A 19,366-nucleotide genomic window follows, 5' to 3' on the forward strand; every position below is an offset into this window, starting at 1 on the left:
CCCATGGATACATCACAGCCACCTTCTCATCGTAGACTATGCGAGGTCTGATCTCAGGAGCTTGGTAGCCCGGTGTGCCTTCCACGCCAAGCGCGCCTTCGTGGAATGACTGACGGGAGATTCCGTAGTCGGAGAGTTTGATATTGATGTGCTCTTTGACGTCCAGGGACCACACCAAAATATTGTCCGACTTCAGGTCGCAGAAGATGATGTTCTTCTTGTGCAGGTAGGCAAGGCCTGTTGCAATCTGATACGCTATTTTGTGTGTCAGCATGTGCCCCAGGGGCACAAAGGAAGACCCTGGCACAAAGGAACAGTCTGTCTTCAGTTCCTGTAATTGCAGTAACTGCTTTTTTTTTTTTTCCCCCCCTTTTTCTTTCTCTTTTACACTCCAGAGCAATAACTAACAACCTTTTAAAACATCACTCAATGCCAGGATTTGAAACGACACTGTTCATGTTACTACACATGTCTGACAGGTCTATTAGATGCTTTTTTTTTAACGCTTTCACTTCTAGACCCCTAAATCTTCTGGTGAAAATTAGTGTTTGACTGAAGGTTGACACGAAGCCAAGGTGCCAAGAGGGTCAGATGGCCTCAACCTATCTTGGAATTAGTGTCGTTCATTTGACAGCGACAGAAATACAGATAATTATGAGAGAATTTAGAGTGCCAGACACCCATCTGCAGGGGGAAGAATACAGCATTACCCATACAGCACTGAAGTAAGATGCACTTCTAATTAATTCGCAGAGAAATTGAAAATCCAGGTCTCCAAAGCAGTTTTGAAAATCTTGACCATCAATTTTTACTAGGTTCCCAGAGGCACAGTTTAAGAGCAATTCCATCCCTCCCACTTCCCCTAGTCTGGAAAAGTAAATCAAGCAGTAATTTAAATGTTGTTGACTATTTGTCAGTACTGTGACTCGGAGAGTGAGCTCTCCCATGACGAAGACCTTGTTTTTACCTTTAGAGTTTTCAGACAATACAGTGGTGAGGCTGCCCAGAGGAGCCAGCTCCAGGGCAAAGCAGAGAGGATGGATGCTGATGCCAATGAGGGAGACAATGCATGGGTGCTGCAATGAGTGGAGCATGCTGGCCTCCTGGCGAAACTCGGAGAAGTTCTTCATGGCGTCCATGGCTCTCAGGTGTTTCAGCATGGTATCTGGCAAGACACACAAACCCTTCTCACTCTCCAGCTGAAAGACCAAGTTAGAAACTCTTTGGAAGGTGTTAATCACTGAGCAAATGCTACAGGAGGAAGGCAGCTTATGGGGTTGTGCCAACAGAAGGGCTTGAAGTTGCACCCTCATGTTGGTGCATGAGCCGCTAATAGACGTTGGCTATAAGCAGGATATACATGGCTGCCTCAGGAAGCAAGTGCTCCCTCGGTCCTTTAACACCAACCTCGAGTGTGTCTGGCACACACTGTTCTCATATACCGCCTGGATGGTTTTGAAAACTCTTCCTGTGCTTTTTAAAGCAGGGACTCTCTGGGTGTGGATGTCACATTGCTGACCAGTTGGTGGAAGGAGTCTTCCCTACTCTTTCTTGGCCATCCTGCCAGAAGAAGGACCCTTCACAGTATCTGTCCTTCTGCCATGGGACACCACAGGCTGCTCAGGCAGCTGTGTCTTTCCAAAGGTTATTTGTCACTGGGACAGCAGCTGGCCTCCTCCACGGCTCAGGGATTCACTGCATCCTTCCCTGACAAAAAGGAGGAAAGTGAGGCACTTTCCCCTTTCCTTTGTCCATGGACTAAGGCTCTGCTGGAAACCTCTGCTTGACAGCCAGCATGTGCAGTGCGAGAGCCTGTCCCTGCCTGGAGGAGCTGGCAGGCTGAGGAGGATTTCCAGTTTGCTTTCTGTAACTGCTGGCACAGACGGAGTAAAAGACTTATTCAGAGGTGGAGACTCACAAGTCCTCAAGTGCAAACCCATGCAAATCCACACTTCTCACTGCCAAATAGCTTGGGAACAGGAGGTGAAATCACCCCAATCAAGAGCTCTGCTTTGGCACCCTATGAGTCCACTCATTGACCTGCAAGAGAGAAGCTTCCTGCAGTGCCAACGATCTTCATCGCTACAAGTGCTTTCATGAAGGACTCTTTAAGATGCATCCTCCTCCTCCATGGAAATACATCAATTTTGCTATACGCTTCAAAGCTGTATTTAAACAGGTGCTGCCAGCACTTCGGAGAGCGAAGGCTCTTTGGTCTTAGCTTGGGATCGCAGACTGCAAGAGTCGATTCCCGACACCGATTCCGTGTACTGTACCTGCAGCTGAAGTGGGAGAACCCTTGCATTTTTTAATCTGAAATCTCTTCACAGCCACTGGTTTTCCTTGGTATCGTGCCCGATATATAACAGTCCCACTTCCACCCTGGCCAAGAACGTTGTTTTCATTTTCACTGCATTCCAGTTTGCTATTTTCCAGGAACAGTCTGCCAAAAAGAGATTGGGTCTTTTTAATTAAAAGTTTCAAAGACATTGTAAATTCATGTTTTTAATGCTATTTCCATTTTCACGAATCTCTAATAGGTTCTTGTCTTATCTGCTGAGAGGACTGGATCACCTAAACTACCTTGGTCATCTCAATGTACTGTATGCTGGCACATGTTGTACAACAGGCTTCTCGCAGAAAGAAGTAACTTGGGCAAATAAGAAAAAAGGCTTTTTACTAATTTATCCCACAAGAATCAAGCAGATCTGGAAAGCACATAAGCTCCTTTTCCAAGCAGATGACACAGGTCTAGATATTCGTACCATTTATCTGTATTAATGATTTTTTTTTTGCTTCATTTACCTCCTGCTCCTCTTTTCTCCATTGAGGCAGGACAGGATGTTTATCAACAGCCCCACGCTCTGAAACGTGATTATTCAAATCAGCTTACTGTTCCCAGGCTGCAATCCATCATTTCCCCACTCTTCCAGAGACTAGTTTTACAGCTGTTCACACTTCAAACATCCCCACTCGCCTTGCACCCGTCAAATAAATCTCGAGGAGATAGCACTGCGAGGAGGGCTGTTGTGACGAGCCGACGGGGTGTTTGCCCAGTAAAATGACCCCAGGAAAGGAACAGGGGCCAGTGGGAGCACAGAAAGCTCCGACAGCAGCTGACAGGACACAGTTTGGTCTAGAGGTCTCAGGGCTCTGCATCGGGCACAGAAAGGTTTGAGAGAGTGTGAACCAGAAGAGTCTCCTGTCCTGCCTGCTGTCAGGAGGTCTCTTGCTCTCCACACTAAGTAATAAGGGGTATAAGACTGAACCCATCTGGGAATGCAGTTAAGGAGCTTGCAGATTTGGCAGTGCTGCTATGGGGAGGGAAGAGCTGTTTCAGCTGTTCAGGACTGCCACACCACAACACATCCCACAGCCCTCAGCCGAGCAGGAGCCTCGACTCAATGTGAATGCTCTCGTGGTGGCTATATAAATTCATACTCACCTACAGGCTCTTCAAAACTAAAGGCCAGTGCCAATCTTGCGATGCAGCAGCACTTCCTTTTGGTTTTGCAATATTAAAATCTCCTTTCTGGGATCTCAGAAAGACTCCAACTACAGAAAGCTCTGGCTCTTTCCCTCTTTTGCCAGAGTACTGGGTGATATAGGACAGCTGTGGCTGTAAAAAGGGACTTTCACATCGCACCACAGTGATTTCAAAGGACCCCCCAAAGTGATGACTTGGGTCAGCACACAGTGATTGTCTAAGCAAGTGTGCTGACCATCAGGACTGCAGTTTAGGATGAACTGCCAGAGCAGGGATTGAGACCAGATGAATGTTTCCTGTGGTCAGTATGTTCCTCTAGCAGAAATGACTTAGGAAAAAAATCCAACTGAATTACATAGGTACACTGAAACTTAACTAAAGACTATCAAATAACATTACCTGGCAGGAAAATCGGTCATGAAAAGCTCTGGGACCAGTTCTTGGAGAGAAACGGGGATGTCAGGGTGGTTAGGACACGTGATGTAGTCCAGTTCAATGGCAGTCAGCACACAGTCCTCCATGTTAAAGTACTGCGCGTCCTCCGCCTTCTCACCACACTCGTTCTCCTCTGGCTTGGAAGCTGCACAGATGTGGCAGGGCACATACTGCTCCATCAGCAACGTGCCATCGCTCTCAGTGGCTGTCAGTGCTTCAAAGCAAGCAAGCAAAGAGAAAACAACATAATCCACACAATCTGAGAAGGAACAACAGCTCCTATGGCATTCAAACGTCTACAGTCTCTACCTGGTCCACTGGCCAGGCCACACTCGTGAAAGCAGCAGTTTATTCCAGTATATTGACTGGAATAAGAGAACAGCTTTTTGCAAAGTATACAAAGACAGCAGGGACAGTACTGAGGAGACAGGACTGTTGGCATAACTTAACAGCTACTCTGCTCTGGTCACAGGTAATGCACAGACTTGTGAAGAAAATATATTCAGGACCGGTAGAAATTAGAAGTATATGAATAAAGCTTTTTAGAGAACCTCCTACTTACTGGGCGTCTCTGTGAACTGCATATGGGGATCACTGCGTACACTAAAGAGCATGACCATGCAGGAGAAGGATGGCAGCTGTGAGGCTGCCCAGGAACCCCAGCCACGTCTGCTTCACAGACTGCGAGCTGCCAGATGGCTTCAGATGGAGAGCAGGCATGGGAATGGGAGTGGACTGGGAGGCAGAGTATGCTAGGAGTAAGCACTCACCTGCAGCACCCAAGTTAGCAACATGGTCACTGTGGGCTCCCTCACAGGCAAGATTTTCAGCCCTTCCTGAGGAAACGTGGATTTTACCAAGACTAAACCTTTGGGAGGTTCACACCTCTCCCAATGACCACTGAGGGATTTTGTGGCGACAGGCTCCATTAAATGCCTATAGCTAGGCAGGGTGAATACAGGCTGTAGCCTTTGAAGTCATGACTCTTCTCAAGCTTCAGTGATTAACGTTACCATTATTTTAATCCAAAGGCAAATAAAATCTTCTTTCATCTTCATAACAAGCAGAACATGAATATGTGAGAGTGCACAACTGTTTCCTCCAGAGAGCCTCCAATTAAGAGATTTTGGCACAGCTTTCTAGGCCAGTGTGGGATGACAAAGAACACTTCAGATTTTGTTTTGGTTTTAAACAAAGTGTATTGGGGTTGCAAACAGCCCGCTGGGTAACAGCAGGATCTGTGCTGATCAGAGGAAAAACAACTGCTGGAGTCAAGGAAGTTACCTTGGCACAGAGTCCTTGGTATCATATTCACTCATGCCTCTCACATCACAATTGTATAAATTATAGGGTGTTAGAAATGGTGGGCAAATGCTGGTCCCAGCTGATGCCAAAATGAGTTCTGCTATCAAGGGACAGTGCCAAGTAGTTTGGGCCAAATCCTGCCCCTGCTATGAGCACTGGAAGTCTCTTGAACTCCTATGGAAGCAGGTCCTGCTTGAACTGTAATGCTTCACCTGTGCTTGCTGTGACTTGACGGGCTGAAAGACACCATGACTAGACCAAGGTGTACTGGCGAGAATCTTTATCTGTCTGCAGGTTATCAGCATTTCTCAAACTTTGTTGGCTTAAGACTCAGAGCCTGAGGGGTCTTCAATTAACACACAATATTATGCACCTGGAGAGCTCTGTCAAAGAACTTTCTGTTAAAAAGACATAATACTGCACAGAAAATTACAGTAGTTCTCTTACCAGGAAACCACTGGTCTATCAAGGAGTTGACATGATCTGTGATGAATGCCATTGCTGAAAAGTCTCTCACTTCAGACTGGCAAATTATTTTAATTCCACCACTTTTTTTCTTTTTCCAGTTCACATCAGAAGACTCGACACTGTGTAAGAAAGCCAAGAGACAGCCGCATGAAGCTTTTGTGAAGTATCAGTGTCAACAAACTTTCTTTCTCGCAGGAAACCTGAGTTACACAACAACACACAGTTCATGAGTAAGCAAAATAAAAAGCAATCTAGCTTTGAGGATGATTTTCAATTCAGTCCTTTCTGCAAATGACTTTCAGAAGAGAATTCTTGCACAGAAACGCTGGTTCCTCACAATGGGTAAATGCTACAGAAAGTCAGACCCAGAAGAAACTCTGGCCTCAATGAACAAAGTACAACAGAGAGTTTTGACAGAAACGTCCTGTCCAGAATGACGAAAGGTTAAGAGTTTTAAAAATCAGTAATAAAACTTCAGTGGCACGATAATAATATTAATAATAAACCAACAACTTCTAAAAATGATTTGGAAAAGTGTATGAACATAACTATTATTGTGCAATTCCCACACACACAAAAAAAAACTTTAATACAAAGAGCTGAGTTCTGTAACTCCCTGAAGCACATGGGGAGATACAGTATGACCATCACCATGGACCAGAATTAAGAATTCCAGCCTGTGGTTTGAAATGTCTGGGTCCAAAGCTCTACTCAGCTGCAGACTGCCTAAATGAACTCAGGAAAGTCGCTGTGCCCTTCTGGACTCCAACCACGCAACAGCACCAACGGTTCCTCCCTGTCTTGCCAGAGACTGGAAGAGCAAATGCATCTGCAGATACTACAGAGATGAAAGTCTTTAAGTGGCCACCTACTCTCTGCATTAGTGAAAGAACAGGGACAGCAGGTTTTTCCTCCAGGTTTGCAGCCAGCAGACGCTCTGCCTTGGCCAGTTTAAACCAGTTGTCCATAGCCCCTGTTGCACACAGTCTGACAGCTCAGAAGCACCTTCATTGATCTGGATTGCTGCCACACAGTGGTGAAGTTTAAGGATTCAGTGGAAAACTCACTGACGTAAGGAAATCTGCGCATGTGAAAATGCATGATTTTCACCCTGGCAAAGACTTCTGCTCTGAGTATTGATTTCTGGCTTCAGAGCTATAACATAAAATTGATATATTCAGAACTGCCAAACAATCAGTTATTCATCATTGTTGTCACCAGTTGTTACCAGATGAGTTATGTCTATCAGAAGAGCCTCCTCTTCTACTGATGAGTGAGCATATAGCATGAGTCAGGCCCATTCATCTCCGTTCAGATGATGTGTTCCATACACTCTATCAGTCCCCTGTCACCCATGCTGCATTTTGAACACAAATTACCTAAGATAGCCTCCATCAAAGGTAACGAACAGACCTTCCTGCCAGTAAACAGTGTGAGTCCTTTTGACTCGGAACGTGCTGCAGCGGTTCCTTTGAGTGCCTGTGAAGCTGTAGATGGTCACCTTTTTGTTTCTCGTCTTGGTGTTCTTCTTGTTTTCAAAAAGCTGAAACAAGCAGAAAAGCATGAAAACCATTAAATCATTGAAATTTCTCATAAGGATATTGTTTCAATTGATCAATAAAGTGATTATTTTTTTAGGCGTTCGCAGGTGCTACCACAGCTTTTCCATTAAAGAGTGACTTGATGTCATAAAAAATTTTGCAATGGAATAAAAAATACACACAGTGAAAGTTGGTTTTGCCGCAATGGAAATATTTTTCATGCCACTCAAAGAGGAACAACTTCATACCAGCGAACAAAGTTAATTCTGTAATCGTGACATTTGTTACATGAATTCTGTATTTGCAAAAGCCTTATAAAGCTAAAGAAGAGCTAGATATTCTAGCGAATGATTAAGTCTGCCCTCAATGTAGAGAGTTAACTTTTCCACCTGTTTCAGTGGGAGGAAGATGGCTTTTCTCCAAGACATTTCAAATCAGCACTTAGGAGCAAAATGTGTTTTTGCTTTAAAACCAAAGACTTAATCTGCAGAACTTCACTGTACTCATTGCCCTGACGCTTTTTGTCTGCAGACTGGTCTGACGCCTGGGATCCTTTCCATTCCCTTCAGTAAGGATTGGACCAGGTCCTTAGCAAAGGTGCTCTAGGGTTATGTAGTGCCCGTGAGGATGTAAGCAAGGGGTTGCCAAGACAGCCCGTTAAAACAGGTAAAGTTATTACACGGTTTGAGAAGCCTGGAACACAGAGGACCTTCCAAAAACAGGTATCATGTTTTCCATGTTCTGCATGTCAGTGACAGAACACAGTTTGAACGGATAGCTGTTAAGAAGATATGAGAGCACTGCTAAAAATATTTTGCCCGTATTTATCATGTTTCCAGCAGGGCTATGTTTTCAGAGCTAAGCTGCTGCAAACAAAAATGCCTGTAACAACGTCAAAATTCACTTAGCTCTCAGAACCTCACAAGCACTACTTTAATGATATGCATACCACTTGCACTAATAAGGTGCCTGCTTGTTCTCATTATCCCATTAAGGCAACAGTCCTGCAATTTTCTTCTCATTTGAACTCACATAGATTCAGATAGCTGACTTTGGTGGAGCTATTCCAGATCTCCACTGGCAAACAACGAGAGAGAGTCTGGCCTAGTGGAACGGTCATGGACAAGAGCCGCAGGCAGAACTCCAATTACTTGTAATTGGAAGATGCTGGAGGTACTGAGACCTTCCAGGGGATCATGTTATAAAGAGGCTGTGGAGAACACAGGCTCTCCTCCCCAGTGCCAATTCGTTGTTCTAAATGACACCTACTGTGAAAACAGAATCAGATTTTGATTGCAGAGCCTCATCTCTCCCTATTTACTCAAATAGTGTTATTGAAGTCTGTGACTGAAGCAAGCTGGATGCAAAGAGACACCCACTTACACTTAAATTGAACAATAACTTTAGCTGTCGTCTTTTGCTTGCAGAGAGATACAGTAACCTACCTGGAGGTCCATCTCTGCCAGGCTAATTAACATTCGGGCTATGAATCTTTGCCAAAAGCCAACTGGGACAAAACTCATCTTGAAGACCCTTTGGACTGTATTTGCAGTCTGGTGGCAGAGCCCGTGGATATCTAATGCTGGCTTGGTAGGAAGCAGATGAGGGAGGAGGTAGCTGAAACACATCAAATTCAACAGCTCAAATTTTAGCTACAGCTTGTAACAGTGAGTACATTGTTCCTGGATAATAAGGCGATTCAGTCTCCAAAGAGATTTTTAATGGCACAGCCTACTGCATATAAAAAAGCTTTTAGACTAAAGGCGCTGCAGCAATACATGGAGAAATTCATTTACACTATGGAAGCAAGCAGAGGCAAAACAGACATTACATAATTCAGCCAGGGCTATTGGACAAGGCTAAAATTGATGTAATGAGCAGGACATTTGTGTAATCACAAATTAAATGCATTAAAATATAAGAGTCATTAGAACAGCTGTGACGTTGGGACTAATTTTTTGATATCTTTACTACTCAGCTCTGGTAGTAAGCAGAGAATTACAGCTGTGCTTCTACATGGAACAGAAGATAAATGCAAAAACAACCTACAGCAGCTCAGCTTCGGCAAGCCCAGAAGGTGGGGAGAGGAGGTGTCGTGGGAGGTGGCAATGAGGCAGTTACAGGCTGCAGGGACTGGACTGCTCTGGCTCTCATCCCAGTCCCAGAATGAGAGCATCTTATGGGTCACCACGACAGGGTTTCCTGCTGCACCATAACGCAGCAGACAGACTCCCTACCACATCCCTGACAAACTCCTAGGGCAGGAGCTCACTTTACCAGACTGATGCCAGGAGAGATATCTCTAGTCTTGCTCAGTCGCCTCCTGCAATCAGGTTATTAGGATCTTTGCCCAAGTGTGGAGAAGACTCAGTGTTATGTGAGTCTGACCGGTCAGAAGTAACAGAGCTATGTTGGTGTAAAGGACCATAAAGTTTTCAAATTATTTTCAGATCTCCCAGTAAGCACGGAATATTCATTTGTCCTGATCTTTAGTATTTGGGAAGGTAAAACCTTTTGGAAGACTAGAACTGTTTAGAAAACTATGAGCTTATGGCTTTCAATACCTGCCAATTCCAAGATGGCTATACGAACAAAAATCTTATTTGCTTATAAGAAGAACCACTACTGTTTTATCAGCGTTGAGCCTGAGAAAATGCGTCGGCATCTGGGGCTCATCATTGACAGGCATAATGACAGCAATGAGGCAAATGGCCAAGGGACTTGACCAAAATAACAGTGGCAGGGACTAGACGCACAACTAGAACTAATGCTGGGTCCAAATCCAATGCTTTAAGCCTATCATGTGTTCTCTCTCGCAGCTGCAGTATTCTGTAAACCCTGAAATACCAGCTCAGAAAAACCAGCCACCACTAGACAACAGCTCTCTCCATATGTCACAGTCCATAACATCTGATGACATTTTACATGATCGAATTATCTGTTCCATGAAACATCTTTGGAATGTAAAACCGATAAAAATGTCTCTTCACTTCTAAATTACAACAAGAACGGTCATATTTTCAACCCTATTTTAACAAGCAGAACAAAGCTAAATTACATGCACCTTAGGCAGAAAAGTGGAGTGTATCAAACTAAAAGTTCTTGCTCTATAAAGGTAGTGGATGCATTGCATGACAGCCAATAAAAAATTTTCCTCAGCACATCCAAGAAAGGATCTAGGAGTTTAAGAAGGCCAGTGAGGCCCTTCTGCACCAGAACTATACAGTGGATTATAATACAGATGGTGATCCGATGCTCCTGAACAGCCGCCAATGCAAATTTTGAAAATATGTGAAACATGCCCCCATCCACCCTTTCAGAACAGAAACTGGCAGCTGCTTTCTCTACTGACTGCACAGAAACCCTATCTGGCAATCTAGACAATAATTGCAGAAGCACAGTAACAAATAACTGCTCTGTGTCTGGCTAGTACATTAAATTAATCCAACCTGCTAGAGCTACAGTCCATCAGTGGGAAGAATATTCTGCTAACGTGGCTTGGATTGCTCTAAAAAAGATTGGGTAGGCCATGAAAAAGCAGTTTCCTTGTTCCCGAGGCACAGACAATGTAATTGCCTTGGAGAAAAATGGCAGATAGTGACAAGGAGTCCAAAAGGCATTTTGGACTAAGCAGAAACATTGCTGCTTTATCTGTGTTAAGCCTGAGAAAATTTGTTGGCATCCGGGACTGGATAAGTGACAGGCATAATGACAGCACAGAGAATGCTGCACTTGTGCTGGCATTCCGAGCTCCCCAGAGGCTCAGGGCGATGCAGCCGTGCTGCCCTGGAAGGGCAAGGAAGCAAAATGCAAATGCCACATCCAGAGTGCCACACAGCTATGGTTTCACCGTTAACGCAACAACAGGCTGCTGCCAAGCAGATGGGAGAGAGAAAAATAGCGGGGAGCTCTGCCCGGAGGAAAAGAGATCGGGGGGCAGCGGGGAGGAGGACTCATTAACATTTAAAGAGAATGAGGTTTCCTAGATCATTTCTAGAAAAAGCTATTGATCAACACCTATTGAGGCTAAAAATTAAGAAAATCACGTGGCTACTGAAGCTACACTTCACTGATATCACTAGAAATAAAAGACTACTACTTTCAGGGCTGACGGAATTATTGATTACCCAAAGTCTTCTGCCATACTCTGGAGCGAGGATCTTTCACTGGAAACAGATGACTCCAGCCCATCTATACTTCAGGCCTGGCAGCCACGAGCCCCACATCCCCTCTCAGCTGCGGCTGTGCCAGCTGAGCGCTCACAGCTTCCACCTGCTCAGCGCCCCAACCCCGGTGGTGTCACCACCCCTCTGTGCTGGTGGCCGAGCCCGTTGCCAGCCTCAGTGCAGCGACTGGACAAAGACCTGCTTTGGAAAGTTTTGGAACTAGCTTGTTTGGACCAAAGGATGCTCATGCCAGGAAATACAGCCCAAATGGATGGGTGCCTTCCATTACACTGTTTAACGCACTCAAATATTTTCTCACAGCAAGATCCTTGTCAAGACAACCGCTTAGAGTGACAAAGCCTGTTAATATCCTCTGATTAAATGGCCATTTTTCTCCAGCCTGGCTAAGCTTCTCTAATCATCAACATACCTGTTATTGGCCACAGGCAGTGCAATTTCAAACTTGGCCAAGAACTGGAAGTACTGCTCTTCGGTTTGCTCAGTGAAGCCCGTCCCAACCAACAGCATCCTGAGATCCTCTGCTCTGATGACTCCATTCTTAGCTACAGACTTGGAGCTCTTGATGTTGAAAATCCTCTGCAGACACTCAGAGAGCCAGACGGGGTCAAGGAAGTAGAGGTTTCTCAGGCCATGGCTTGTGTCTGGGAAGTGCAGTAGTGTACCCGTTTCTATGAGAAAATTAATCGCTGCAAAAAATAAAAATAAAGAATTGCTGATTATCAATAGACCAGCATTAGGAAACTACAGTGCAGATGAGTAAGATTATGAGGCAGTGCAGTTGAGTGCATACTAGATATAGCCAGCACAGAGCCAAGCCACCAGAATACCATTTATCTGAGAAGAGCTGCTCTCTGGCACTCCTCTTGTAAAACCCACATCTCACCGCTCCACAGCCAGTACTTCTGTCCCCATCACACCTCCCCTTCACCCTCCTCCTGCCATGCTCACAGCGAAGGGCTTTCCCTGGCTCCTGCAGAGCAAGGCCCCCACAATGATCACAGGACTGGGGCCCTACAGAGAAGACAGCCTTGAAACTATGGCAACTCTCATTCTTCACAGAGCAGAAATAAAACCCGACAAAGCTTTTTTTTTTTTTAAAAAAAAAAAGATAATTCAGTAGGCTCAGATCATCCGTGAAACTTCCCATCCCTCTCCCCAAAGCTGCATTACTGATTTTATATCTCACCGATTTCTGAAATGACCTCTACACAGGTGTAGACCACTCTGTAACTGTTTTTTTTTTTTTCATGGCAATTACTAGTGGGCTTCTCCCACCACCCCCATTTTTATTATTGATGGAACATTTCAATCAGTCACACATACTGATTTCCAAGAAATTACTGGTCTGTTCTGACCTACCAGTTTGCAAATCTTCATAGTCTTTGATATCATTTCCAGGAGTTTGCTCAATCATCAGTTCTATTTGTCTATCTGTTAAATACTGTACATCATCAGTCTGACTTCTTCTATGCTGTTCTGCAAGGACAGCTTCTTGAAGACTCAGGTAACTTCTTGGTATCTGCAAGCCACATGAGAGAAATAGCAGGATCAATACCAGACAGCAATCACACTGCTGGTGACGAACTGGCTAAGCCATCTCCCGTTCACAGAGATCCTATGGTGCTGTCTTTTCCCAAAGCCAGACATCCATCTTACATACTTCACACGCCTCCTACATCACCAATAACTCCTAAAGTTTATCTCCCAATCCCAAACCAAGCCCCCAAAAAGCCCCCCTTTGGTAAGGATCACCGCTAGAAAGTGCAGTTCTCACCAGTCTCCCTGCAAGTTTCTGCGAGCAAATTGAGCTGCCGACGTCCTTCATGTTGCAAGTGACATGAAAAATCAGCTGTCGGAGTCCATCGAGGCCTTCCAGAGTCTTACACGAGAGCTCACTGCAAAAGTCATGTGAGGGTGAGGATTATCAAACCTTATCAGCACACTGGCTTCCTTTCCAGGCTCACTTTCTCTTATCAGTGACTTTAAATTTCCTGCGTCAGATGAACGGGAGGAAGGCTGTCAGTGAGCATTTTTAGCTTTGGAGGAAAATACTAAGGAGCCTGGAAAAGATATATTAGGCCAACCTCTGCTCTGCCTGTTTCATTCACTGTGCACTGCTCTTCTGTCCCCTGTGCACCATGACCTCTGGGGACTTCCCTAGCAGACTGACCGAACTCATCATCCTCCTTCCCTTCAGTGCTGCACACATCCTGGAAGGGATTGCAGGAAGGAGCAAAATAACTGTGCTCTGGCAATCGCTGGAGACGAGTCCAGTTCTCCCCGCCTCAGATCAAAGAGGCACGATGATGACTACCAGACACCTTTTCCCACCCTCACTCTGGCCCCTGCTCAGCTGGATCCTGTGATCTGGGAATTGATGCTTAGATCCTAAAAGCTGGCCTTCATCATGTCTTTAACAGCTAAAAACCTGCTCTCTCCAGCTCCTACTACTTCTGGCTTTTTTTGTGGGCTGGATAAGAACAGTCCTCTTCCACTTTCCCAGACAAAGGGTCTTTCAAACCGATCCTACACATGTTCCTGTGGCAGACAGAAAATCCTTTTCTAAAGCAATATGCTCTATCTTAAACCTCGGCCGTCGGTGGCACCGGGAAGCATGTGGTCACTGGGATGCTGGAGGACCAGCTGGGCTCACCCACACAAGCCTTTCACAACATGCACTCCTTCTACTCCTCCGGCTGCTCGGAGCGCTGCTCAGAGGAGCCCCATGAAGGTGGATGATGGGGTGTGAAGGAGAGGCACGGGAGGGAGGAGGCAGGAAATCAGGCATGACTGACTGGAAGGCAATGCAGGGGGAAAGGAAGGTGAAGAAGAGGAACATGCGGGATGCTGGCCAGGGGGAAAGAAAGTCCTCTTAGAGAAAGAATAATCGAGATCATGTTAGGATGCTCTTGTGGTGATGGGAAGAGAAGTTTGAAGAGACCGAACCACAAAGCTTCCTCTTTCCCGCTGTGAGTGCCTCACACTGGATCCCTGGTACTCCTCCTAACGGAAAGAGCCAGCTGGGATGCCTGATGCAGCACTTGTGTCTGCCGAACGGAGCGTGGGAGGTCTCCCGATGACTTTGCCAGGCAGCAGATGCAAAGCGCTGGGGACATTTCGGTGCCCTTCTTTACTTGCCAGCCACCACCTGCTCTTGCCCCAGGCGCCGACCATTTCACACCGTTTGGTGCCAGCCCGCTGCATCCACGCTCCCTCCGTGCTGTGCACTCCCTCGGCTGACAGATCCGCTTCTTTCCCAGCCAGAGAAGCCTCCTCTCCCCCAGGGCATTCTCCACCAGGCAAAGGGAGGGAGCAGCATCAGACTCCACAGCCTGACTGACACCAACTTTCCAGGCAGCACCACCCCTCCTTTATCACAGCCGGAGAACTCAGATGGCACAGGTTTGGATTGCTGGCGGCTTGGGGGGCTGACCCACCCCTTGCCCTGCCAACACTGCCACGTGAGCTGCGTTGTCACGTCAGGTAGCAAGAGGTTCCTACACAGCCTCCCCTTAACAGTCACGTTCTCAAGCTTTGCAGCATTAATTACTCAATCTGTGCCTTCTCTGCTTGTGAGTAATAAACCGTATCACCATTTAATGGTGAGAAACCTGAGTGAAGCACTAAAATAGGCTAGCTGAGGTCATGACTTTGAGCTTCCAGCTCTCAGACCCATGATCAGACCCCTGGGCAACACCGAATTTCTCTCTGATTATAGTACGTTATCTCAGTCAAGAACAGACGAAATGCAATGCTGACTAGTCTTTAAATCCGTTCCGTTGCCAAGGAGATGATCAAGTATTACAAAATTGTTTGAAGTGACATAAAATAGAGCGACCGAGCTTCATAAAGGCAGGAGTACTTACTGCAGGTGCTTGAATGTGATATCTGGGAAGCCAGTTGCTCTGGATCCAGAGGGGGACCGACAGAGAGCCAAGACGTACGCCCTCAGCGTTGCTATCCTCTCAACGCGGAATTTAGTTTCAATTAAATCAAGGTGTGTTCCTACCACCAACACCACTGAATTTGGAGCTTTGGCCTGGAGAAGAAAACACTGACAATGATCTCATCCAGATTATGTCATGGTAAATTCACTGAGGACGTGTGAAAAGTAGAATATTTAAGAGGGGGTAGTCATAGATATTAATAAAATGCAATATATATATATAAAATAGAGGCAACCTGTCGTGGCAGCTTAACAACAGCAACAAATGATCCGGGTATTACAGAAGTTCTCCTGCAGAATACAGCTTAATCATCTGCTGCTACTGCAGAGCAGGAAACTGTCAGTTTGGGTTTATTACATCAGGGTTTAACAGAAAGGGAGTTGCCATGTGGTATTAAGTTGCTACGAGTCAGCTAAATAATGGGAACTGTGTTCTCTCAGACAAAGGAAAAGAAGTTTGCTCACCCTGTAGCTAGAAGATCTAAATTTGATATCCTGAAATAGGCCAGTTACACACCAGAACGGATACCTGGGGAAGTTATACGAACTTCTTCGCTGGAGGTATATGGAAAGGTGAGACAAACTGCTAGCAAGGTCTGAATTTACTTAAGCCTGAATCAGTGCAAAGGAATGGATTAGATGATCTCGTGGTTTCTTCCAACCCTTCCATGATTCTATTACAGGACTGGAACATATCCTGATTTCAGGGAACACGCTGCCAAATACAATGGGATTGCACCGGCTTAAGCAGGGATCAGTCTGCCAATCCAAATTATTTTGGCCACAGAAGAAAATTCAGATGCAGAAATGTATGCTTATTCGCAGTCGATCCACTTCTCTCTTCTGATGCCCACTGAAATCTCAGCGTCACTCAAACCCGAGTGACACCAAGCTCGAACCCTGTGCAGACACAGAAGCGATGGCTGCACCAAGTCACACCAAAGGGCCCACTTGGCCCAATATTCTGCCTGGAGGCTAATGAAGAGTATAGGCACAGGGTGAGCATATAAAGAGTTTCCCTGATGTGTTCTCCCAGTATCCAGCAGCCTGCAGCTCACCAACTTCCTGAGCACGAGATGGTATCTCTGAATTAATAGCACTTAATGGATTTTTCTTTCACCAGTCTGTTTTTTTCAGCTTCTGACACCCACAGTAGTTCCAATAAATGCCACAGGTTAGCTATCCGTTGTGTTTAGGATACTTCCTATTGTTTGTTTCAAAACTACCATCTCATTATTTCATTCGATCTCTCCTAATCCTTCTATTGTCAAAGATCATGAACAAAGACCCCCTTGTGGTTTTCTCCTTACCCCTGGTAAGTCTACATGCAGCCCTCCTCATTTCCTTCTTTCCCAAACTGAGGAGGTCTAATCTATTTAATTGCTGCCACTCAGAAACTTTTCCATATTTTTAACCACCAGGTTCATCTTTCTTTGTATCTTTTCTGATGCTACTATGTGCTTACTGGGATATATTAAGGACGCAAGGACATCATGTAATTTTGAAATATCATAATTATGCTTTCAGCTTTGTTACCTAGTTTGGGGTTTTGATTGCTGCTGACCATGAAGCTAATATTTTTGTAATGTCAAAATGTTTCTTTTTTGAGAGGCACTAGCTTAGAGCCGATTTTTGCGTATGTGATGTTAAGACAGATATCAAGTAATAACTATTTACAAAAAAATTAAGATCATGGTATTATAAAAATCAATCAACATCAATGAATTCACTGCAGCTCTGAGTTTCAGCTGACAGCTGTCTGGGACATGCTCTCCAGCCCACCTGAATCTAAAGTGTTAAAAATATAACCTCAAGACTAATGTGTGTCTAACCCACACAAGAAAGAAAATGCTTCAAACCCCCCTCGGAGCACAGTGTGGTCAAACACTAATTCCAAAATACATACGTTCAGCCTTACTTAGTGAGGGTTTATAAATCAGCTTTTGTTTCATTCTCTGATGTGTGTGAGGGAGAACAAAGCAAATGATAAATTTAAACCATTAAATATAGCGATACGCCTACAGCGTAATGGAAAATTAATTCCAAAAGCTCTGCAAAATTCATAGCTTGCGGAGTTTTTAAAAGCAGACCAAAAAGAATCTGTAATATTGCATATCTGTGTGCTGAGCTACTACGTGATAAACAGAGACCCCCGAGTCCACCAGCGACTTCTTACCTCGATGTTCAGCAACCAGAACTGTAAGTTCGCCACAGCTTCTTCCCCCAGTGCCAAGTTCCACACCACTATGTACAATGCTTTGTCTGTGAAGAAACACTGATTGACTGTAGACATGCTTGCTGGGCCTCCGATATCCCAGACATTGAACTCCACTGAATCAACCTACTTAGACAAAGAGAAGTGTTCAAATCAAACGGTGGCAGTAAATCACAGAGAGATAATAGCTGAAGCATAAACCTACGCCTGCATAATGTATGACACAAGAAGGGTTTCAATGTCCTAATTGTGCCTCCAGGAAAGAAAAAAATCAACAAGCAATTGTTAAGCATGGCTACCACTTCCCCACAGGAAATCAAGACTAATTACTCGCTGCTAAAACGATAGAGGTGCCCTTGATGCTGGTAAATCTCCAGTTAATGCTGTGGATTCGCCAGTACAAACAAGGGTCTCATTCTGAGCCCTCTGTTTCACTGCATCTTGAATGGAAACTGTCTCATCCTTGTCTGTGCCACACTCGACAGGACCTTATCTGCCACCGCTATGGGGAACAGGAAAACCCTGCTGAAATCACTTCCACTGAGCTCAGTCCTAACTGAGTCAAACAGAACGTAGATGCTCAGGAGATGGGAAACTTCTCAAGCTTTTCAGAAACGCCTCCTGCACGTTGCTCAGAGGCTTCTGATGCGTGTGTCACACCAGAGATGGGCCAGAATTCCGGCCACTGTAAATCAGACTCACTGATTTTTGGGGGAATATGTGAATGGAGGCCGCTCTAGCTCTGGTTCCCTTCCAAGCATCTCAGCATTCACTCCTCCGTGCAGCCCCGCGGCAGCACTAAGAGGGAGCGTGGCTCTCCGCTCAAATGGTATTCAGGCTCCCAGCTGCAGCAGGGAGCACCTCCATACCCTGAAGGCTCTGTCCCTGCACCACTTGGCCTTGGGGAGGCAGGAGGCCTGGGACTGGGCAGAAAACCAAACCCTGCTCCAGCCACCATCCTCAGAACATCATGTAACACCGAGTGGGTTCTGTTTACTGGTCCAGATCCACATACTGACTGATCCCACATGACGAGGTATCCTAAGAGATTTCAGCAAGGAGCTGAGTATCTCAGTAGGGCTCTGATCTCCTAGCATAGTCCCAGTTTGAAGTCTCCCAGAAAGAGCTGGAAGAGCTTCCATATTGTTTAAACCAAGCCCTAACTAGAACCAGGACTGCTCTGTTCATCCAAAAGACCTTCAGCCGTGGGTGCTTATATGGAAAGACAGAGTCTCCGAGGTAGGGACAAAAGCCCGTTCGGCATCTTGATCACACTCCAGGTCTCTGACGCTGTCTAGGTTTTTATTTTATTCAATTGCTCTTCAACATAAAATGCACAAATCCCTTCTCCCACTGAAGTCTTCTCTTTAAAGAGTTAGGCTGTGCTTGCTCTTTTTCTTTCTGTCTCTGGGCTGGCACTCTTCACTGTAGAATAGCTGAACTCAGCAGGCTCCTCCACCCCTTCCAAAACAGTCTGGTGGTCATGGCTCTCATCCGGGAAGGGAGAGCCATGTGTTTGCACACCATCAGCTCTGACAAGACCTCAGGACCAATTCTGCATGCTCTAATCCCTGTGTTACTACACAGGCAGTGGACAGAGCCACCTACTCTCAAACGCTTGAAGGAGTTCAATGCTGTCCAAATGAGTTCAGTATGGATTGACACACTCTCTGAATTAGCCATCTGAGATTTGGGTATTTAAGGTATGCCTTACATCCCTGGATCATACCAGAGGTCAGGCAACCTACCTTCCACCCACTTTCCCCACCTAGGACAGCTCTG

The 19,366-nt window shown here is 45.5% G+C and overlaps 1 protein-coding gene across 2 annotated transcripts in view; it reads right to left on the reverse strand.

The window, feature by feature from the left end:
- The window catches only part of LRRK1 (leucine rich repeat kinase 1), an 80,286-nt gene that overhangs the window by 15,372 nt on the left and 45,548 nt on the right, over positions 1-19,366 (reverse strand). For both annotated transcript variants that reach the window (XM_009983240.2, XM_086620249.1), the window contains exons 15-26: positions 17,546-17,710; positions 15,290-15,462; positions 13,198-13,318; positions 12,783-12,942; positions 11,833-12,109; positions 8,682-8,853; positions 7,075-7,238; positions 5,675-5,814; positions 3,887-4,136; positions 2,277-2,443; positions 968-1,165; positions 23-300 (exon numbers count right to left, since the gene is read on the reverse strand). In XM_009983240.2, coding sequence (XP_009981542.2) covers positions 23-300; positions 968-1,165; positions 2,277-2,443; positions 3,887-4,136; positions 5,675-5,814; positions 7,075-7,238; positions 8,682-8,853; positions 11,833-12,109; positions 12,783-12,942; positions 13,198-13,318; positions 15,290-15,462; positions 17,546-17,710 — 2,265 coding nt within the window. The remainder of the gene's footprint in view (positions 1-22; positions 301-967; positions 1,166-2,276; positions 2,444-3,886; positions 4,137-5,674; positions 5,815-7,074; positions 7,239-8,681; positions 8,854-11,832; positions 12,110-12,782; positions 12,943-13,197; positions 13,319-15,289; positions 15,463-17,545; positions 17,711-19,366) is intronic.

Source organism: Tauraco erythrolophus, chromosome 14 (assembly GCF_009769465.1).
Source record: "Tauraco erythrolophus isolate bTauEry1 chromosome 14, bTauEry1.pri, whole genome shotgun sequence".
Classification (NCBI taxonomy): Eukaryota; Metazoa; Chordata; class Aves; order Musophagiformes; family Musophagidae; genus Tauraco; species Tauraco erythrolophus.